Here is an 18747-nt window from a genome sequence, read left to right as displayed (position 1 = left end):
GATTCTAGAACTAGAGGGCATAGGTTTAAAAATAGAGGGGAAAGATTTAGGAGTCACCCATGAGACAATTACTCAGAGGATGGTCCTTATCTGGAATGAACTGCCAGGGAAAAGTGTATAAGCAAGCACAATAACAAAATTCTAAAGACATCCAGACAGATTTATGGATAGGATATAGACCAAATGCTGGCCAATGGGATTAGCTTAGAATGCCAAATTAGTCAGCATGGACTAGTTGGGCCTAAGGGCCTTTTCTTTATTGTTTGTCTCAATGACTCGATTTGAATGTCCTAATACAAGGAACAGTTATCATGCACCTTAACCAAGGATTAGAAAAAAATATGCATTTGCCTTTATTACAAGACAGATGGAGTACAAGATTAATAAAGTATTGATCAAGTAAGACCACCATGTAGTTTTGATCCCCTTATTTAAGAAAGTAGATAGTAATCTTGGAGCTGGAGCAGAATAATTCCAGGAATGAGGCCACAGATTTTTATAAACAAGTAGTTATTTCTTATGATCGATAGACACCTAACACCTTCCCCACAACTGATGGTTTTCAAGGTTTGTAAAAGCATTTCTGTATTCTTACCTATTATCAAATTGTGTGGTCGTTTCTTATTGTGAGAACCAAACATAAACAAAGAACAATCGGACTTCTTTGAAAAAAATTCCTGTTAATACAAAGAGAAAATGAACACTACAAATTTTACCTTACGATAAATCAATAATCCTTATATTTCTCAGCAATCTATTTTAGGAAAAGAACCTTTGTTAAAAAAAATGTAAGCATATACTGGCAGTAGAAATCCTTGCTTTATTGACCAAACTTTCATCATGATGGGAGTTTGAAACCATTGTGCAGCCAGGTGGCAATCGGCATCCTTCAACTATCCTTTCATCAGAAGTTGTAAAAGTAACGTGCTATCAAGTGAATGAACTGATCATTTGATGAAACTCTCATTAAATGCATCTTTAGTTACAATAAAGAACTACGTGACTGATGAGAGTCAGTCAGTGGTATAAATAAAGCAAGTCTATATTTGCTGGGCTATATCTAGGATAACTATTCTTTACACTTCGACATGACATTTGCCTCATAACAGTCTATTCACACAGCTAAACATGTCCAGCTCCCGTTCCTTCATTCTCATGACAACGATATCTTAGCAGGAACAACAGGCAAATGGAAATTTAAAATGTTTTTCAACCAAGGTGAACTTTCAATCCTAGAAAATTACAATGTAACCACATACAACACTACAGTATCAAAGATTTAAATAACGTCTACTCACCAATGATGTTTGATCTTCGAAAGGACGAGTGATATTTTTTCTGGTTAAAAATAAGTTTAAATGTTTAATAAAACGTTTTGCTCTAAACCGAAGCAAGATAGCTAAACCATCATGTTGCAAAACCTGCATTTACAGATCAATATTGCATATCAATATCACATTTCAAGTACATTCTCATGTGTGTCAATGCAGCACCACATTAAAACAGTCATGAAACAAATCATCCATTAATCTATTGATAATGGTCGAGAAAGAAATGGCAATTAGGACAGTTTCTGTGAATGATCCTGTGAGACTTTTATTATCTATGAAGGATAAAGTTTGGGTTAGGGCAACAATACAGTGGAATTCTGTATTAGTATCCCAAGTCCAGTTTAACCCCCCCAAAAAAGGAGCCAAGGGATGAAATGGAAAGGCAGATCTTCCACTATTCCTTGTCAGGACTATAAATGTCTAGCCCCTTTCACACTTGCAAGTGATCCCTGGAATCAAACACCAATCGGCCTTTAAAGAGCAAAGGGTGAAAGCAAAATCAGCTCAACGTGCCATCTCGCGCTGGGGATTGACGGCCTCAACCCCTAATACAATCCCCGGCGTCTGCAGACGCTGGCATTGCAATCAGGCAAGTGTAAAATGGGTAATTGCATTGTGGGATTGAAATGACCCATGTTTTTGCACGAGTGCAGGAAGAAAAGATTAAAATGAAGGTATAAACTTTGCCATGGGAAAGGGAAAGTCACAGTGAGGGGAGGGGGGGGAGGAAGAGAGAGAGAGAGAGAGAGAGAGAGAGAGAGAGGAAATAAATAGCAATAGCAGACAATTTTTAAACAGCGTAGGGAAATTAGTAGCGCAATAGCACACGATTTCCCACTCTGTTTAAAAATTGTTCACTATTGCTATTTATTGCTCGCACATAAAAGATTTATATAGGTCAGCACAACATCAACAGGGGCCGAAGGGGTCATATTGTGCAAAACATAAAGCTTAATTATGTTATATTATGGATGATTAATTTTGTTCAAATATAAGTTCAAAATACATTGATCAGGATTTAGGGCAGGTCCACCATCACTCGATGCGTCATGACGTCACCAGTAGAAGATAGAACAGTCTTAACCCTGGGGAATGGCTCCTTGCAAGTGTGAAAGCGTTCAGTGCCCCAGTTAGGAGTGGTCAAATGTGAAAAGCCAAACCCCCATTCCTATCCCAAGACACTGAATGGACAATTTAGTGGGATGCAAGTGTGAAAGGGGTTTTAGACATTTAACCTAAGTGCAACTCTAGCAGGTACAATTTTTAATGTGAATGAACTAATTTGGTTCTCTAAACCCAATTCAATTAAAATCAAAATAGATCAAACTATTCTATTTCATCCCCTGGGGCTCAACTCTGATTACAAATCCTCCTTCACCGGAGTAAAGAAAGTTTTCTAAAAATCTCAAATCATCAATGCTACCAAGCAAAACCACAACTATTCTTGGACCACAAACAACTTAGCTAAATGTCTCAAGGCGTTTTACTGGAGCTTTATCAAATTCACAGCGCTGAACCAGATATATCAAAACTTCAGAACCTCTTTGAAACCGAGATCTATTTTAAAAACTCCCTACCAGTCCTGCATTTAAACATGCCCATTCCTTCCCCAATCTCTAAATTCCTCATCAATCATTCGATAATCCAGATCATCATGAACTTTCTTAACTTCCTATAATTTCCCTAAAGCTTGCCCATTAATCAACGTTGGTGGACACCTTCTTATGAATAATTAAGAATGAAAAATGTATTCTGATTCTGAACATTTAAGACTGGATCCCACTGGTCAATCACTGGAAATGTCCACTAAATCCATCAATCTTGCTCTAAGGCAACAGTACATTTAATGTTCAATTCTAAATTCTTGCAACTATATGAATCCTTTATTTCCCCCGTTGTTATTCCCCCCCTCCTTTTCATCCACCAATTCATCATAGACTTCAGTAGCCTTAGCCTATAATCCACAGCATCCTGAAAAACTACTCTGCATCTTTATACCCTTCTCTTTAAAAGCATCTACTTAACCCACGTTTGGGTTCCCCTTACATCCCCTGTCAATTTTGACCTCCCAATTCTTCTCTTAGCTCATTCAGAACTGCTCAACATTTAATATCGATGCATGTGATTGGTGCTTTCAATCTGAAAACATCAGATTTAAATCTGAAAACATCAATGGGCATTGGAAGAAGATCAATATTTAAAGCAGACCTCAAAGTATGAATCTCGTTAAGGAAGAGCCTGAAACTAGAAAGCCACATTTTATGTCTCTATTCCATGGCCAACATGTACTGTAGCAGAAGTACCCTTGAGATGACCAATCTTATAAATAAAATTAGATACTTACTTCTTATAGAGAACAGCATTTGGCTTCTTTAAAGAATACTGAAAAAAAGAACAGGAACATGAGCAAGATGGTTCATAATGCACAAACCTTGACTCTGTTCATTTTAAAATTACAACCTTAATCCTTATTATCCTTAATGATAGATAATAACTATTGCTTTAGATCCAGCATCAAAGTATAAACAGATCGTTAACCTGGGTTGGGAAAGGTAAAGGATGAAGAATTTTTAATTGCACTTTTTAAATAATGCCAATTTCAAATATAGTGTTCATTTTAAATTTCACTTGGAATGAATGACTGCTGCAAACAAGAAACAAGAAAAAAATCTTACCACCTACTCTTGTTATTCAACAGCATTATCAACACCACACCTACTATCATCAATATCCTAGGGCTCATCACTGACTAGAAACTCGACTGACCAGGCATGAAAATATCATGACCCACATGATTCACCTCCTGAAATTCTTAGTCGTCCATCCATCTACAAGGCAAGGTGGGGAGTGCAACCTCCACTTGCAAACTCACATCACCCACGATAAAACAGTTCGCTTGTCCAGTACCCCGCCAGTACTGGTGCACAGTGTACTATCTACAAAATAGACGAGCTATGTCCTCGACTCTAGGAACGTGAAGGGTAGTAAATGTATGGAAACTCCACCACTTGCAGATTTTCCTCCAAGTCCCTGACTACTATGTCCTAGAAATATATTGTCATTTTATCAAACTTCTGCAGGTGCGTTATGTATAGTGGCTGGTTACATCAGAGTCTGGTTTGGCAATTCAAGAGTCCAGGAATGCAGAAGGTAGCTTCCATCATGGGCTCTGACCTCCCATCCATTGCAGATATTCATGGGTTGTACTGCCTCAGGAAGGCAGCCAACTTCATAAAGGATCCCAGTCACACTGGTCACAACCTCTTCTCACTGCTACCTTCAGGCAGGACGTGCACAAGTTGGAAAAACAGCACCTCTAGGTTCAAGAACAGTTTCAGACTCTTTTGACCTCCCCTTGGTCAACCCATCACAGACTGTTCCAAAAGGATTGCCTCCACTACTGGAAATCTTTTTTTTTTAACTGTAAATATTTATTATGCATCTTGTGTATTTATTGTCTCTTAACTTGTTCATTTAGTTTACTCTATTATAGATTTTCTTTACACGAACCTGATCTGCTACAGGAATTAAAAATGTCAATGATCATGTACATCATACAATGTACATGACAATAGATTCATTATCATTCACTCATCAATGGCACATCTCAATCCTAGAACTCCCTACCTCATAGAACTGGGAAAGTTCCTGCATCGCAAGGATTGCAGGCATTCATTTAGATATGGGCAATGATTGCAGCATTGCAAAGTGCTTAAAACAAAATAAACTTTATAATGTAAAGTGGTAATTAACACTAAAAAAAGAAATAAAATGGCAACACTGCTGCTGGTGTGGACCCAGGAGAGACACAGCGCTGCTCTGCAGGGTCCTTCTGTCCGGTTCTAATGCTGATAGCTGCATTTAGGCTTTAAAAAGCATGTTAAAGGAGTTCATGGTGTTTTTAATTAAAATCCTGCAACCTCAGGTCTGTGTCCAAGATGGTGGCGCCGATGCTCAGCAGGAGCCATGAGGGGTTGCAGACTCCAGGCGAACACCCGAGAACACCCTCCCCCCCACCACTGTTGAGGAGAGTAGGAGATGACCGTGGGAGTGGACAAGCAAGGGGCTCAACAGCTGAAGGACCTGTTATGAGCCCAAAGGACACCAAAACCCAGCAGCAATAGCAATTCACCAAGACAAATGGTTATTTAAACAAAAGTTGTTTTTAATCATCTGTAAACATGAAAACAGAATCAAACTTCACCTTATTACTACAGTAAAACCTTGTTAGAATGCGATTCATTAATCCACAGAATAACTTATAGCGCGGGTGTCTGCGGACCCCGAAGTCCCGCGCCGGCTGCCCCAGCCCCGACATCCCGCGCCAGGGGGCTGTCAGCAGCAGGGAGGGGAGGGGGTGCTGTTGGCAGTGGGGGGGGGGGGGGGCGCTGTCGGCGGTGGGGTGCTGTCGGCAGTGGGGGGGTCGCTGTCGGCAGTGGGGGGGGGGTCGCGGTTGGCAGTGGGGGGGGCGCTGTCGGCAGTGGGGGGGAGCTATTTGGGTTTGATTATCTGTGGGCACGGTGACATATATACATCTGTTCCGTGACTCGGCAGTAACACGGAATGAAATCTTGGACCCAAACTACTGCGTTCTAACGCGGTTTCACTGTATTAACTCCCTTCTAATTCTAATCATATGTGTATGTAATGTGTATACAAGTTGAACAAAAGTTCTTTGATTCACAGTCCAATCCCACTTCTCACTCCTCCAAGTTCACTGGTATCACACAATTTTTATACCGTGCACAGAATTTAACATTTATGAATTTCACCATGCTTTGGTGCTTGAAAGGTAAATGGTTACAGCTCAGGAAGGTTCTTGTTGGCTTTCAGAGAGAGATTTGTTGCTCGTTGGACATCATCCACAACTGATCTATTTCGATCAGCCACTTCAGTGTCTTGCTGAAGAAACTTGCCCCATCAGGGTTTTCCAGATGATAATCACTTTCTTTCAGGTCATCACAGAGTTCCTTTTCTGTTTCGCTTATTTCAAGTGAAACATTATGCAGCCAGTCCTCTCCTCTTCTATGGACCACAAGAGCTTTCACCAGGCTGAACTTAGAACTCACAACCCGTCTTTAAAATGGGGTTTTCCACAAGTTTGCCAGCTTGTCCTGTTCCAGTCACAGATGCTGCTGCTGAACTGTAGAACTGAATTCTCTCACTCAGAGAAAACCACATGACCCTCTTCGAACAGCCAACTGCAGACAGACTGGGGCTCCAGACCTAATCTTCCCAGTTCATTCATCTGCTGCTTTCAAAAACAATAATCCATTACTCCACAGCATGTCCAATTAACATCTACTCGTGAAGTACTTATAGGCATCCTTCAAAATTTTTGCAATGGCACCCGGAGCCTGAACTGTCTGGCTTGAGCAGAACTCTGGCATTTTAAAAGAGGTCTGTTTTGAAGTGTTTGTATGTGACCTACACTAAAAAACCTGCTACAATTTATTTCCTTTAAAACATGTCAATATATAAAATATAACATAATCTATCACAGACCTTACAGGACGGCGATCATGGCAGCAGACCAGCTAGGAGCACAGCAGCAGAGAATTCATATAAGCTGCAGGAAGTCAGCCAACTTGACTTTCAGTTAAGGGACTCATGGAACCAGGATTCATGTGAGCGCTGAGGGCAAGAAGGGCTGCCCAAGATGCTGAAGGCTTCCTAGTCATGTTGGAGCTATGGAACTGGGTCCTTGTTTGTGCTATGGAACCAAGTTGCTGATGGATTGAATAGGTCTGTGCCATTGCAGGGGCTGTGAGAGTGCTGGAGACAATTCCATAGACAGGTCTCTATGGATTTGCTACTTTTTCTCTCTTACTGCAAGGGGCGCTGGCAATACTCATGGCGACTTTGTCTGGCTTGCAGGAGGCAGAAGGAAATTTCATGTAATATTACACTTACTGTATTATTACATAACAATAAAGGAATCTTTGATCTTTAAAATCAATTACAACATTGTCACTTGGGTAAATACAGTCATGAAAAATAATATTTTACAAATATGTAGAGGTATTCTGTACTCACAATATCTTTCAAAGCACGAGTCACAATTTCACTGGTATTTCCTCCTTTTATAAGCATGGCATTCTTGGTATTTTCAACGATTTTGGGATCCCTCTTCTCAAGAAATCTCTTTGCCCGTTTGGTCTTGGGCTTGCTTCAGTTAAAAATACATTGAAAGCAGTAAATTAACAGCATTTACTTGTCAGCAACAACAAATGGATTAAAGTTACTTCTCCCGTCACCAAATAGAACAAAAGCTAGCTTAGCAAAGAAAAATAAACAGCTATTTCCAACAACAACGGGCTTGAGGGATATTTTAGCAAACGATTCAAGGGGGATACGATTTTACATACTAGGATCTGAAACTCACTTCCTGAAACACAAAGTGGAAACAGTATCAAGGAATTCAAGAGAATTAGATAGACACACGATAGAATAAATGGTAGGGCAATGGAGAAAGAATGAGAGAATGTGACTGACAAGCCAATTCTGCCCCAATGGATCAAATGACTTTATTTATAGCTACAATTTCAAAAGAACTGTTTTCGTGGAGGAGTAGCAAAGGGAGTAAATCCAATTGTAGGTTTCAAAATGGAGATGAATGTTCAATGAGAAAAGAATCTGAAGGACTACAGAGAAAAGTCAGAGAATAACTTTGATGAAGGGCTCAGGCCCGAAAAGTTGGTTACACAATGCTTCCTATAGATGCTGTGTGACTTGCTGAGTTTCTCCAGCATTTTTGTGTATTGCAGAGAATAACCTAGTCAGATTGATCTTAAATTGTTAAACAGAATGGTGGAGAAACTCAGCAGGTCAAACCATGTACTTCATAGAGTGAAGACACATTCTTGTCATCGGATTGTACAAGTACAACCCAACAGAACAAGAACAGTGTTCTCCCATCCTCAGTGCAAAAGCATGCACACAACACAACCAGACATGACACACATACAGATAAATAATACATATGCAGGATAAGTATTATATCTATAAAAATAAAGTGTTTTGTACAAATAGGTGTCTCGGATGGTTGGTATGAGCAGTTTTTTTGATCCTTCAGCAATTTCAATGCCGATGGGAAGCTGTTCCTTGGCCTGGTGGTCCTGGCTCTGTTATTCCTGTATCTTTTCCCCAACAGGAGGAGCTGAAAGGAGCCGTGTGCAGGGTGGAAGGAGCCCTCATGATTTTGTGCACCCTCTTCAGACAACGATCCCAGTTCGATCATGTAGATTGGAGTGAGAGGGGGAAGGGAGATTCCAATGATCCTCTCTGCCATTCTTATGGTCCTATGGATCGACCTCTGATCCATTTCTCTGCAGCAACCGTACCACACTGTGACGCTGCCAGGACATTCACGATGGTAAGGTTGACATAATGGTGCCAGTAGTCTTGTCTGTTTCAGTCTTCTCAAGTAGTGCAGTCACTGTTGCACTTTCTCGACAAGTAAGGAAATGGTGAGTGTACACAAAAGGTCAAATGTTAAGTGAACTCCAAGGAACTTTGTGCTCTCCACTCTCTCTTCCCCAAAGTTGTTGATATGTAGTGAAGGGTGCTCGTTCCTGGTCCATGATCATCTCCTTCGTCTTGTCCACGTTGAGACTCAGGCTGTTACTCGCACCATCTCACGCCATTTTCCACCTCTTCTCTGTAGTGTGACTTATCATTGATGTGACTGTTGTGTCATCTGCAAACTTTTTTTTGAATATTTAAAATTTTTCCATACATGTAGTATTCAAGAATTACTATAATACGTTTCAAAAGAAGACAAATTTAAAAATTACATAAAATGATTGTATTTACCCACCCAAACCCTCTCCCTCAAAGTAACCAGCATGAAGAATACAATATAGTTATACAAATTAAAAGAAGAAAAAAATAGACTTTCCAGATTGCAGAGAGGGATGTCATCTAACACACACGTTTAAAGACCTTCTCACAGATGCGGAGGCATTAAAAGGAAAATTTTACAAATTTAAACCTAATATTTGGGTGTTAGGGCACCAAATTTGTAGAGATGTAGCATATTTATTTCTCAAACTACAGGTAGTCCTCAACTTACGACCATAATAGGGACCGAAGGAGTGGTTGTATCTCAGATTTGGTTGTAAGTCAGGGAATGGGGATCTGGGGCTACCACGGGGAACAGGGACTTCAAACTGCCACCGGGAGCGGGGACTACTGTATATAGTGTAGCTAGATGCTACAAGCTCTGGCTCTGCAGAGCCTATAGTGCAGGAGAGGTTAAAGCTGCATGCAAGTTAGCTCAGAAAGAACACGCTGTTTCCAGAAAGAACGACACGAACCCCAGTTGAACTTTATTGGGCTCACAGCCCTGCTTTTATTCTCAAGCTGAGGAGCGTGGTCAAAGCCCCCTCAGCGCTGATTAGTGCGTTTGCGATCCGTTTTCCTTGATAGGCTAATTAGGCTCCTTTAGTTGTGGCCAATTGGAGAGCAGCGCTGTGGGTCTCATGTAGCCTGCTGGATTGTCGCGTTCGTCCTTCATCTTGCGAGGCACCCCGAGGGGCCACCACAATAGAACTTTTAATACACAATATGTACTTGTACATAGTTTTAATAAAGATTTTTTAAAATTTGGTTGAATGTGCGGGTGGACATAACTCGCGTAGGTCAGAAGTCAATGTGATTTTTTTTTCCAAAGGAATACAGCTTTAAATCTCTGCATTCCATATCGAGATATATATCTGATTTCCAAATAACTATATAATACCGCTAATGCAACTTAACAAATTCCAGGTGATCTATTGACAAATTTAATTTAGGTCTTGTTCATTCAATATTTCCTAATAGAAATAAATCTTGATTTTGCAAAAATACACCTGTAACTTGTTCCAAAAAATTCCCTAAATCCACCCAAAAAGATCTTACCTTAGGACAAGACCAAGTTGAATGCAAAAAAGTTCCTACATCTTCACCACATCTGATAAATCTGACTTCAATCAATTCAATTTCTGGGGTGTACTGAACTAATCTATTTTTTGTTAATAGCATTAATCATACAATCCTTACATAAATCTGCCCATCTTTTTTCATCAATTACAATGTTCAAATCTAGTTCCCACCTCAGTCTGGATTTATGAACTCCATACTTGGTTCTTGCTTATAGTATCATGGATATAAATTTCTTAAAAATTCTTAACAATTCCTCCCCTAATAAGAAATTCTACTTCAGTATAACAAGGAAACAACATGGTTGGTCCCACCTTATCCCTCAAATATGCTTTTAATTGAAAATAGCAAAAAAAGTGTCATGAGTTATTACATATTTATTTCTCAATTGCTCAAATGACATTAATTGATCCCTTTCATAACAATCTTCAACATAATCCCTTTATGAAACCAAACATCCAAAAATTGATTAGCAATATAAGAGAATTATGAATCAAAGGCATTTTAGGTGATACCTATCTTCTTGCACCAATTTTATCATTTATTTAATTCCAAATATTAATCGAATCACCATCATTTTTGCATCTCATTTATATATAAATTTTTCTGCTTTTCTCTCTCCTATTTTATTCAGTTCTAATTTAACCCATGCCAGCTTCTCTTTCAAACAAGTATTAAGAAATCTCATTTTTGCCACTCAATAATTTTTGAAATTAAGAAGTTGTAATTCTCCCAATTCATATTTCCATGTTAACCTCTATAGAGGAAGCCACATCAGGGGCACCACATGCGGAAAAAGGGCTCCTACAGATGCACAAGTAGTACTTCTTCACTTGAAAAGACTGCTCCAAAAAGTGATGAGGGGAGAGATACATACAACTGTACCACTGGGGTAGGTACCAAGAAGGCAATTGGTGAGAAGGGTTGAGTGCTTAAGGGAGTCACTAAGGGAGTGATCGCTACAGAAAGTGGAGAGGAGGAATAAAATGTGCCTGGTGGTAGGATCCCATTGTAGGTGGCAGAAATTGCAAAGAATAATATATTGGATGCAAAGGCTGATGGAGTGATAGAAAAGGACAAGGGGAACCCTGTCCTTGTTTTGTCGGAACATAATAGAAGGGAAGCCACGTGCCCTGAAGGACATCAAAGATATCCTAGAATGGAAGGTCTTATCCTGGGAGCACATGCAGCAGAAGTGGAGGAATTGCGAGAAAAGAATACAATCCTTAAAGGAGACAAGGAGGGAAGGGTAACCATGGGAATTATTGGGTTTATAGAAGATGTTTACAGAAAGTTTGTCTCCCAAGATGGAGATAGCGAGATCAAAAAAGGAAAGAGTTGTCACATATGCACCAAATGAATGAGGTCAAGGTGAAAGTTGGCAGCAAAGTGACAGTTAATGAGTTCATCACGGGTGCAGGAGGCAGCATCAATGTTACAGAGGAAGAGTTGAAGACCCTTGCTCCTGTAGGCTTGCAGCATGGATTTATCTACATACCCAACAAAAAAACAGACAGAGGTGGGACTCATTCAAGTACTTTCTCTTCTCACCCCACCTTTTCATTCAGGTGTTTTTCTCGATTCCCAATGTCTGAATAAGTTAATTACCTTTTACTTCCTCTCTATGCTCCGTGACCTACTGAATTTCTCCAGTGTAGTATAATCCCATTATTGTGATTACAATTTTCCTATTCCTGAGCTCCATCCATTCTGGCTCACTTGATAAACCCTCCAGATGTCCTCTCTGATCAACAACTCCTCCATCCATTTTACATCTCTCTATCTGATCTCAAATATCCAAATCTTTGAGCTGACCTTTTCTCAACCAAGTCTCTGTAATGACTACATTGTAGTCCTATGGACTAATCCATGCGCTATATTCATTGGCAATACCTGCAATAATCCTCGCCAAGAAATAAACATCACCCATGTGTTTATTGACATGGGTCTGCCTGTCCTATCTTTACTTGATGCAACCTCTTCCTTTCCCATAATCACTCCACTTGATCACCAACTATTCTTACTCCCATTGTAGAAAGAGAGATAAAGTTCTGCAAAGTGAGTTTAGGGAGTTATGCAAAATGCAAGAAATCTAAGATCTCAAGATTAGAACTTGTGCCAATGAAGGTAGAAATGGGAGGCTATGACTTGTAAGAGGAAGGGCTTTATGTATTTGGTATTACTTCTGAAGTAGGTGGTACCTGCACAAGAAGAATGAGTATTTTAAGAGAGGAGGAAAAATTCAGGTCAGCGAGTTCCTCTAAGGCACACATGTCAAACTCTGGCCCGCAGGCCAAATTTGGCCCGCGATATAATTATATTTGGCCCGCAAGATCATTTCAAAAATGTATTAGAGGTGGCCCGCTGGCCGCCGCGCCAGTATAGCGCATGCCCAGTAATACAACAAATCCCAGAATGCATTGGCATCAGCCTGCTAATCGCCCCCACCTCCTCTGTTTACGTTGCAGGGTCTCACCGCGGACTCTGGTTTTGGGGCCTGGCCGGTGTCAGGGGAAGTCAAGGCTGCTTCCCAGCACCCGTAACCGGAGGCCTCGGGCCTGACCTCGCCAGGACCGTTGCCCACTCCCCCTCCCTGCCGCAGGCTGATCCACGACTCACGGTGACGGGGCCGCTGATCCGCCGAGATGCCGCCCTGCAGCGGGAGCCGATGCCCCCGCACTGCTGTTGTCCAACCCGATCGCCCGCAAACCCCGCCCTCCCACACACAGGCCTGAGTAAGTATTATGAACTTTAATCTCAGGATAAAACGATCTTCCAATAGTTTCATGTCACAGTGATAAATATATTCCTGGTTAAAAATGGTCCTGCACCTGGATACAAGCTCATTAGGCATAAAACTTGAAAAGTGTGTAAATCAAAGGATATCTGTACCAATGGAAAAAGGGCATGGCAAATAACCCTGCTAAAGTGCATGCCCACAATCAGTCACCCATTTGATTGTTTCAGGAATCATGTTATTCTCCCACATTCTCAATAGCCCTCAGATTTTACTATTCGACAGCACACTAGCAACATTTGACAAATCCTCTATAGAGAAATATTATTTATTGAATATTTTATTTCTCATTTGTTAATGCTTCTGGAAAGAGTTTATCCAAAACTATTATTAAACATTTATTTTAACAAGAAAAAGTTTAACATTACATATGTTGAAAGAAGAGAAAACATGCAGATGTTGTTGAAAATTTTCAATCAGTATTTAGTTCGGCCCTCGACTTAGTCCAATTTTTTAATTTTGGCCCTCCGTGAATTTGAGTTTGACACCCCTGCTCTAAGGAAAAGATGACAAGGTAGGATGATGAAATACATTTAAGTTCTGATTAGGGAAAAGGAGATGTTTAGCATGTCCAGGCAACTGGAATCTAGGCAATGACTTGAGGGAAATAGAGTAGAAAAAAAACAAGAGATCAGAAGGACATCATTCCATCACAAAATATCCTTGACAAGTAGGATTAAAGAGAACACCAAGACATTCTGTAATGAATAAAAAATACCAGTGCTGCCATAGCAACTGTAAAGGCAGCACTGCCACTGGTGTGGATCTGCTTGGAGTGGTGACAGAGTACTCCCTTGCTGGGTCCAATCGCCCAGTACAACTGCTCCATACAGGCTCGTTAAAGGAGTCAACAGTGTTTTATTTCAAAATCCTGCAACCACATGGTCTGGACCCAAGATGGCAGTGCCTGTGTTCAGCAGTGGCCTCAATGGATTGCAGATTCTGGGAAAGCAGAGGACTGGCAGAGGGCATCAGAAAACAGCCCTCATATGAGAAGAAGCAGAGGAGATGACCCATGAGATGGTGACATGGCGGTGGACCAGGATGTCAGAGGTTTGGATCTGGAGCTCAGGCTGACGATGGTTTGGACTCAAGATGCCGTGACTGCAGAGGCTGGGCTGGGGTAGAGAGGTCATTGCTACGATCGGAGAGAGGTCGCTGTTGGGGGGGGGGGGGGGGGGTGGGGGGAGTTCACTGCCATGAATGAGTGGGGGAGGGGGAAGAAAGCTCACTGCCATGATCGGGTGGAGGGAGGGAGAGGCCACTGCCATGATCGGGTGGAGGGAGGGAGAGGCCACTGCCATGATCGGGTGGAGGGAGGAAGAGGCCACTGCCATGATCGGGTGGAGGGAGGGAGAGGCCACTGCCATGATCTGGTGGAGGGAGGGAGAGAGGTCACTGCCATGATCAGGTGGGGGGGGGGGCAAGATGAAAGGTCACTATCGTGATCGGGTGGGGGGGGGGAGAAGAGGGGTTACTTCAGCGATAGAGCAGGGGGTATGGAGGAGGAAAAGAGAACTCACTGCTGCGATTGGAGTGGGGGGGAGGAGAAGTCATTGCCGCAATCAAGGGGAGGAGAAAGGTCGCTGCCACGATATTGGGGGGGGGGGAGAGAGGTCGCTGCTGTGGTGGGGGGGGGGGAAAGAGATGTCGCCGCTGCGATGGAGGGGGGAAGAGAGGTCGCTGCTGCTATGGGAAGGGGGGGGGGGGAAGGTCGCTGCCGCGATGGGGGGGGAGAGAGGTCGCTGCCGCGATGGGGGGAGGGGGTGCAAAGAGGTGCCTTAGGAGCCAAAGGGTAATTTGCACAAAGAATCAGGGAATGCAGGCAAGGTCCAAAACGAATCATTCTCACCTGTATTCACCAAGGAGAAGAATATGCAAGATGGCGAGTTCAGGGAGGAATTTGTGGATAATGTGGAGAGGATCATTATGAAAAGATGTTAGCTATGAGGGTATGCACCAGGTGTGATAAATCCTCAGGGCCTGATATGACCTACCTCAGGGTTGCTATGGTAGTAAGGAAGATGACAACTTCAGACCCTCAAGAGAATATTTGCATCTCTGTTAGCCATGGGCAGGGTGTCAAGAGGACTGGAGGATAGCCAATGTTATTTCTTTATTTAAGAAGAGCAAAAGGGTCAAGTCTGGAAACAACAGTCTGCACCCAATGGTACAGACATGTCTGAAGAAAATCCCAAGGGAAAGGATTTATGTACCTTTTAGTAAAAGGGGGGCAGCGAGCAAGGAAAATCCTGCTTTGTTAAATTCATTAGAGGCTGATCAAGGAATACAAAATTACAAGAGACTTTGACAAAGTAGCTACACGGAATATTTTTTCCATCAAAATATCAAAAAAGTCACATAGGTCAAAAGGTTGGGGGATTCTTTTTTGTCATGAACAATTGAATGCATGTTTATTGTCAATATGTGCATGCACCATATTTCAGATTTGATGGATCCACGGGATGGAAGGAAGACCAACTTCAATGCTATTAAATTGCAAACCTGAAAATGTAGCAAAAGATACAAGCAGTGTTTGGGAAACTTTGCATGCATCCAGTTAAGTCAGTATGGGTCGGAACAGACCGAAAGCATGGTTGCAGAGAGCAGTATGGACGCGGTGGGGGCAAGGGCCCGCTTCTCCGTTACACCTCGCCATCAATGCACACCGAGTGAACTCCATTCTCCTCCTACTCGAGGAGGAAGGGCCCAGCCAACCGAATGCAACTTCCCCGGGGCTCCAGACCCTCACAGTACCCAGCAGCGACACGGGCCCACGCCGGTCCGGGAGAACGCGAGAGCGGCGCCCACCGGACGGACGGACCGCGACGGTCGACCTGAGGCACGAGCGGCGCACCGGTGTGGGGGAACGGCGAGCAGGAGGAAACTCACGTGACCCGGTCCAGGTGCGTCATCCCGGCACTCCAACAGACAGCCGATGACACGTGCAAGCGGGAACGGTCGGGAGCACCGAGACCCCGCCCCCTACTCCTCCGTCACTTCCTGTGAAGGAACAGACCGCTGGAGGTTGATGGCAAATATCGTCCACTGAGCAGAAGGGGTCCAGGGCCAGCTGTGCAAGCCGGAACGGTCGGGAACACCGAGACCCCGCCCCCACTCCTCCGTCACTTCCTGTGAAGCAACAGACTGCTGGAGGTTGATGGCGAATATCGTCCACTGAGCAGAAGGGGTCCAGGGCCAGCTGTGCAAGCAGGAACGGTCGGGAGCACCGAGACCCCGCCCCCTACTCCTCCGTCACTTCCTGTGAAGGAACAGACCGCTGGATGTTGATGGCGAATATCGTCCACTGAGCAGAAGGGGTCCAGGGCCAGCTGTGCAAGCCGGAACGGTCGGGAACACCGAGACCCCGCCCCCACTCCTCCGTCACTTCCTGTGAAGCAACAGACTGCTGGAGGTTGATGGCGAATATCGTCCACTGAGCAGAAGGGGTCCAGGGCCAGCTGTGCAAGCAGGAACGGTCGGGAGCACCGAGACCCCGCCCCCTACTCCTCCGTCACTTCCTGTGAAGGAACAGACCGCTGGATGTTGATGGCGAATATCGTCCACTGAGCAGAAGGGGTCCAGGGCCAGCTGTGCAAGCCGGAACGGTCGGGAACACCGAGACCCCGCCCCCACTCCTCCGTCACTTCCTGTGAAGCAACAGACTGCTGGAGGTTGATGGCGAATATCGTCCATTGAGCAGAAGGGGTCCAGGGCCAGCTGTGCAAGCGGGAACGGTCGGGAGCACCGAGACCCCGCCCCCTACTCCTCCGTCACTTCCTGTGAAGGAACAGACCGCTGGAGGTTGATGGCGAATATCGTCCACTGAGCAGAAGGGGTCCAGGGCCAGCTGTGCAAGCCGGAACGGTCGGGAACACCGAGACCCCGCCCCCACTCCTCCGTCACTTCCTGTGAAGCAACAGACTGCTGGAGGTTGATGGCGAATATCGTCCACTGAGCAGAAGGGGTCCAGGGCCAGCTGTGCAAGCAGGAACGGTCGGGAGCACCGAGACCCCGCCCCCACTCCTCCTTCACTTCCTGTGCAGGAACAGACCGCTGGAGGTTTTTTTAAAATTTTTTTATTTTTCACACCATAAACCACATTAACCATGATATACACTTTTTCCTTTTCACACATATACAGTGCCATTTTCTCCCCCCCCCTCCCTCCTCCCATCCCACTCCCCCCTCTCATCCATTTTAGGTATACAATCTAGGTTGCATTAATTCAATCAGACAATATTGTCATTCAACAAAAATACACCAGAAATTCTACAGAGTCCATTCTTTTCTTTCCTTCTCCTTCCATCAACTTAGGTAATGTTTGTCCCCGGTAGGTTTTCGCTATTGTATTTAATGTAAGGTTCCCATATTTGTTCCAATATTTCAATATTATTTCTTAAACTATATGTTATTTTTTCTAATGGAATACACTTATTCATTTCTATATACCATTGTTGTATTTTCAAATTATCTTCCAATTTCCAGGTTGACATAATACCTTTTTTTGCTACGGCTAGGGCTATCTTGACAAATCTTTTTTGTGCATCTTCCAAGTCAATTCCAAATTCTTTGTTTTTTATGTTACTTAGGAGAAAGATCTCTGGATTCTTTGGTATATTGTTTTCTGTTATTTTATTTAATATCTGATTGAGATCATCCCAAAATTTTTCTACTCTCTCACATGTCCAGATTGCATGAATTGTTGTTCCCCTTTCTTTTTTACATCGAAAACATCTATCAGATACTGTTGGGTCCCATTTATTTAACTTTTGCGGTGTAATGTATAGTCTGTGTAACCAATTATATTGTATCATACGCAGCCTCGTATTTATTGTATTTCTCATCATTCCAGAGCATAACTTCTCCCATGTTTCCTTTTTTATCTTTATATTTAAATCTTGTTCCCATTTTTGTTTAGTTTTACCATTTGTTTCCTCATTCTCCTTTTCTTGCAGTTTAATATACATATTTGTTGTAAATCTTTTGATTAACATTGTATCTGTAATCACATATTAAAAGTTACTTCCCTCAGGCAAACTCAAATTGCTTCCTAATTTATCTTTCAAGTAGGATCTGAGTTGGTAATATGCCAGCGCTGTATCTCCAGTTATATTGTACTTATCTCTCATTTGTTCAAAGGATAAGAATCTACTTCCTGAAAAACAATTCTCTATTCTTTTAATCCCTTTTTTTTCCCATTCTCTAAAGGAAAGGTTATCTATTGTAAAAGGGAGTAACTTGTTTTGCGTCAATATTAGTTTTGGCAATTGATAATTTGTTTTATTTCTTTCTACATGAATCTTCTTCCAAATATTGAGTACATGATGTAATACTGGAGAACTTCTATGTTGTACCAATTTTTCATCCCATTTATATAATATGTGTTCAGGTATCTTTTCCCCTATTTTATCTAATTCTAACCTAGTCCAATCTGGCTTTTCCCTTGTTTGATAAAAATCTGATAGGTATCTTAATTGTGCGGCTCTGTAATAATTTTTAAAGTTTGGTAGTTGTAAGCCTCCTTGTTTATACCATTCTGTTAATTTATCAAGTGCTATCCTCGGTTTCCCCCCTCTCAATAAAAATTTCCTTATTATTTTCTTTAACTCCTTGAAGAATTTCTCTGTCAGTTGTATTGGCAATGCCTGAAATAGGTATAATATCCTTGGAAAAATGTTCATTTTAATACAGTTT

The 18747-nt window shown here is 42.4% G+C and overlaps 1 protein-coding gene across 2 annotated transcripts in view; it reads right to left on the bottom strand.

The window, feature by feature from the left end:
- Positions 1 to 17053, bottom strand: part of rpf2 (ribosome production factor 2 homolog) — a 50900-nt gene extending 33847 nt beyond the window's left edge. The window contains exons 1-5 of one of the 2 annotated variants that reach the window (XM_069887624.1): positions 15943 to 17053; positions 7368 to 7500; positions 3676 to 3713; positions 1299 to 1338; positions 596 to 677 (exon numbers count right to left, since the gene is read on the bottom strand). In XM_069887624.1, coding sequence (XP_069743725.1) covers positions 596 to 677; positions 1299 to 1338; positions 3676 to 3713; positions 7368 to 7500; positions 15943 to 15965 — 316 coding nt within the window. In that variant the 5' untranslated portion in view covers positions 15966 to 17053. Of the gene's footprint in view, positions 1 to 595; positions 678 to 1298; positions 1339 to 3675; positions 3714 to 7367; positions 7501 to 15555; positions 15895 to 15942 lie in introns of those variants that run through there. The other variant, XM_069887623.1, reaches the window with a different exon arrangement.
- Positions 17054 to 18747: the final 1694 nt, after the last annotated feature.

The sequence above is a fragment of the Narcine bancroftii genome, chromosome 6 (assembly GCF_036971445.1).
Source record: "Narcine bancroftii isolate sNarBan1 chromosome 6, sNarBan1.hap1, whole genome shotgun sequence".
Classification (NCBI taxonomy): domain Eukaryota; kingdom Metazoa; phylum Chordata; class Chondrichthyes; order Torpediniformes; family Narcinidae; genus Narcine; species Narcine bancroftii.
The sequence above is the reverse complement of the archived record's forward strand: the minus strand, read 5'-3'. Positions and strand labels throughout refer to the sequence as shown.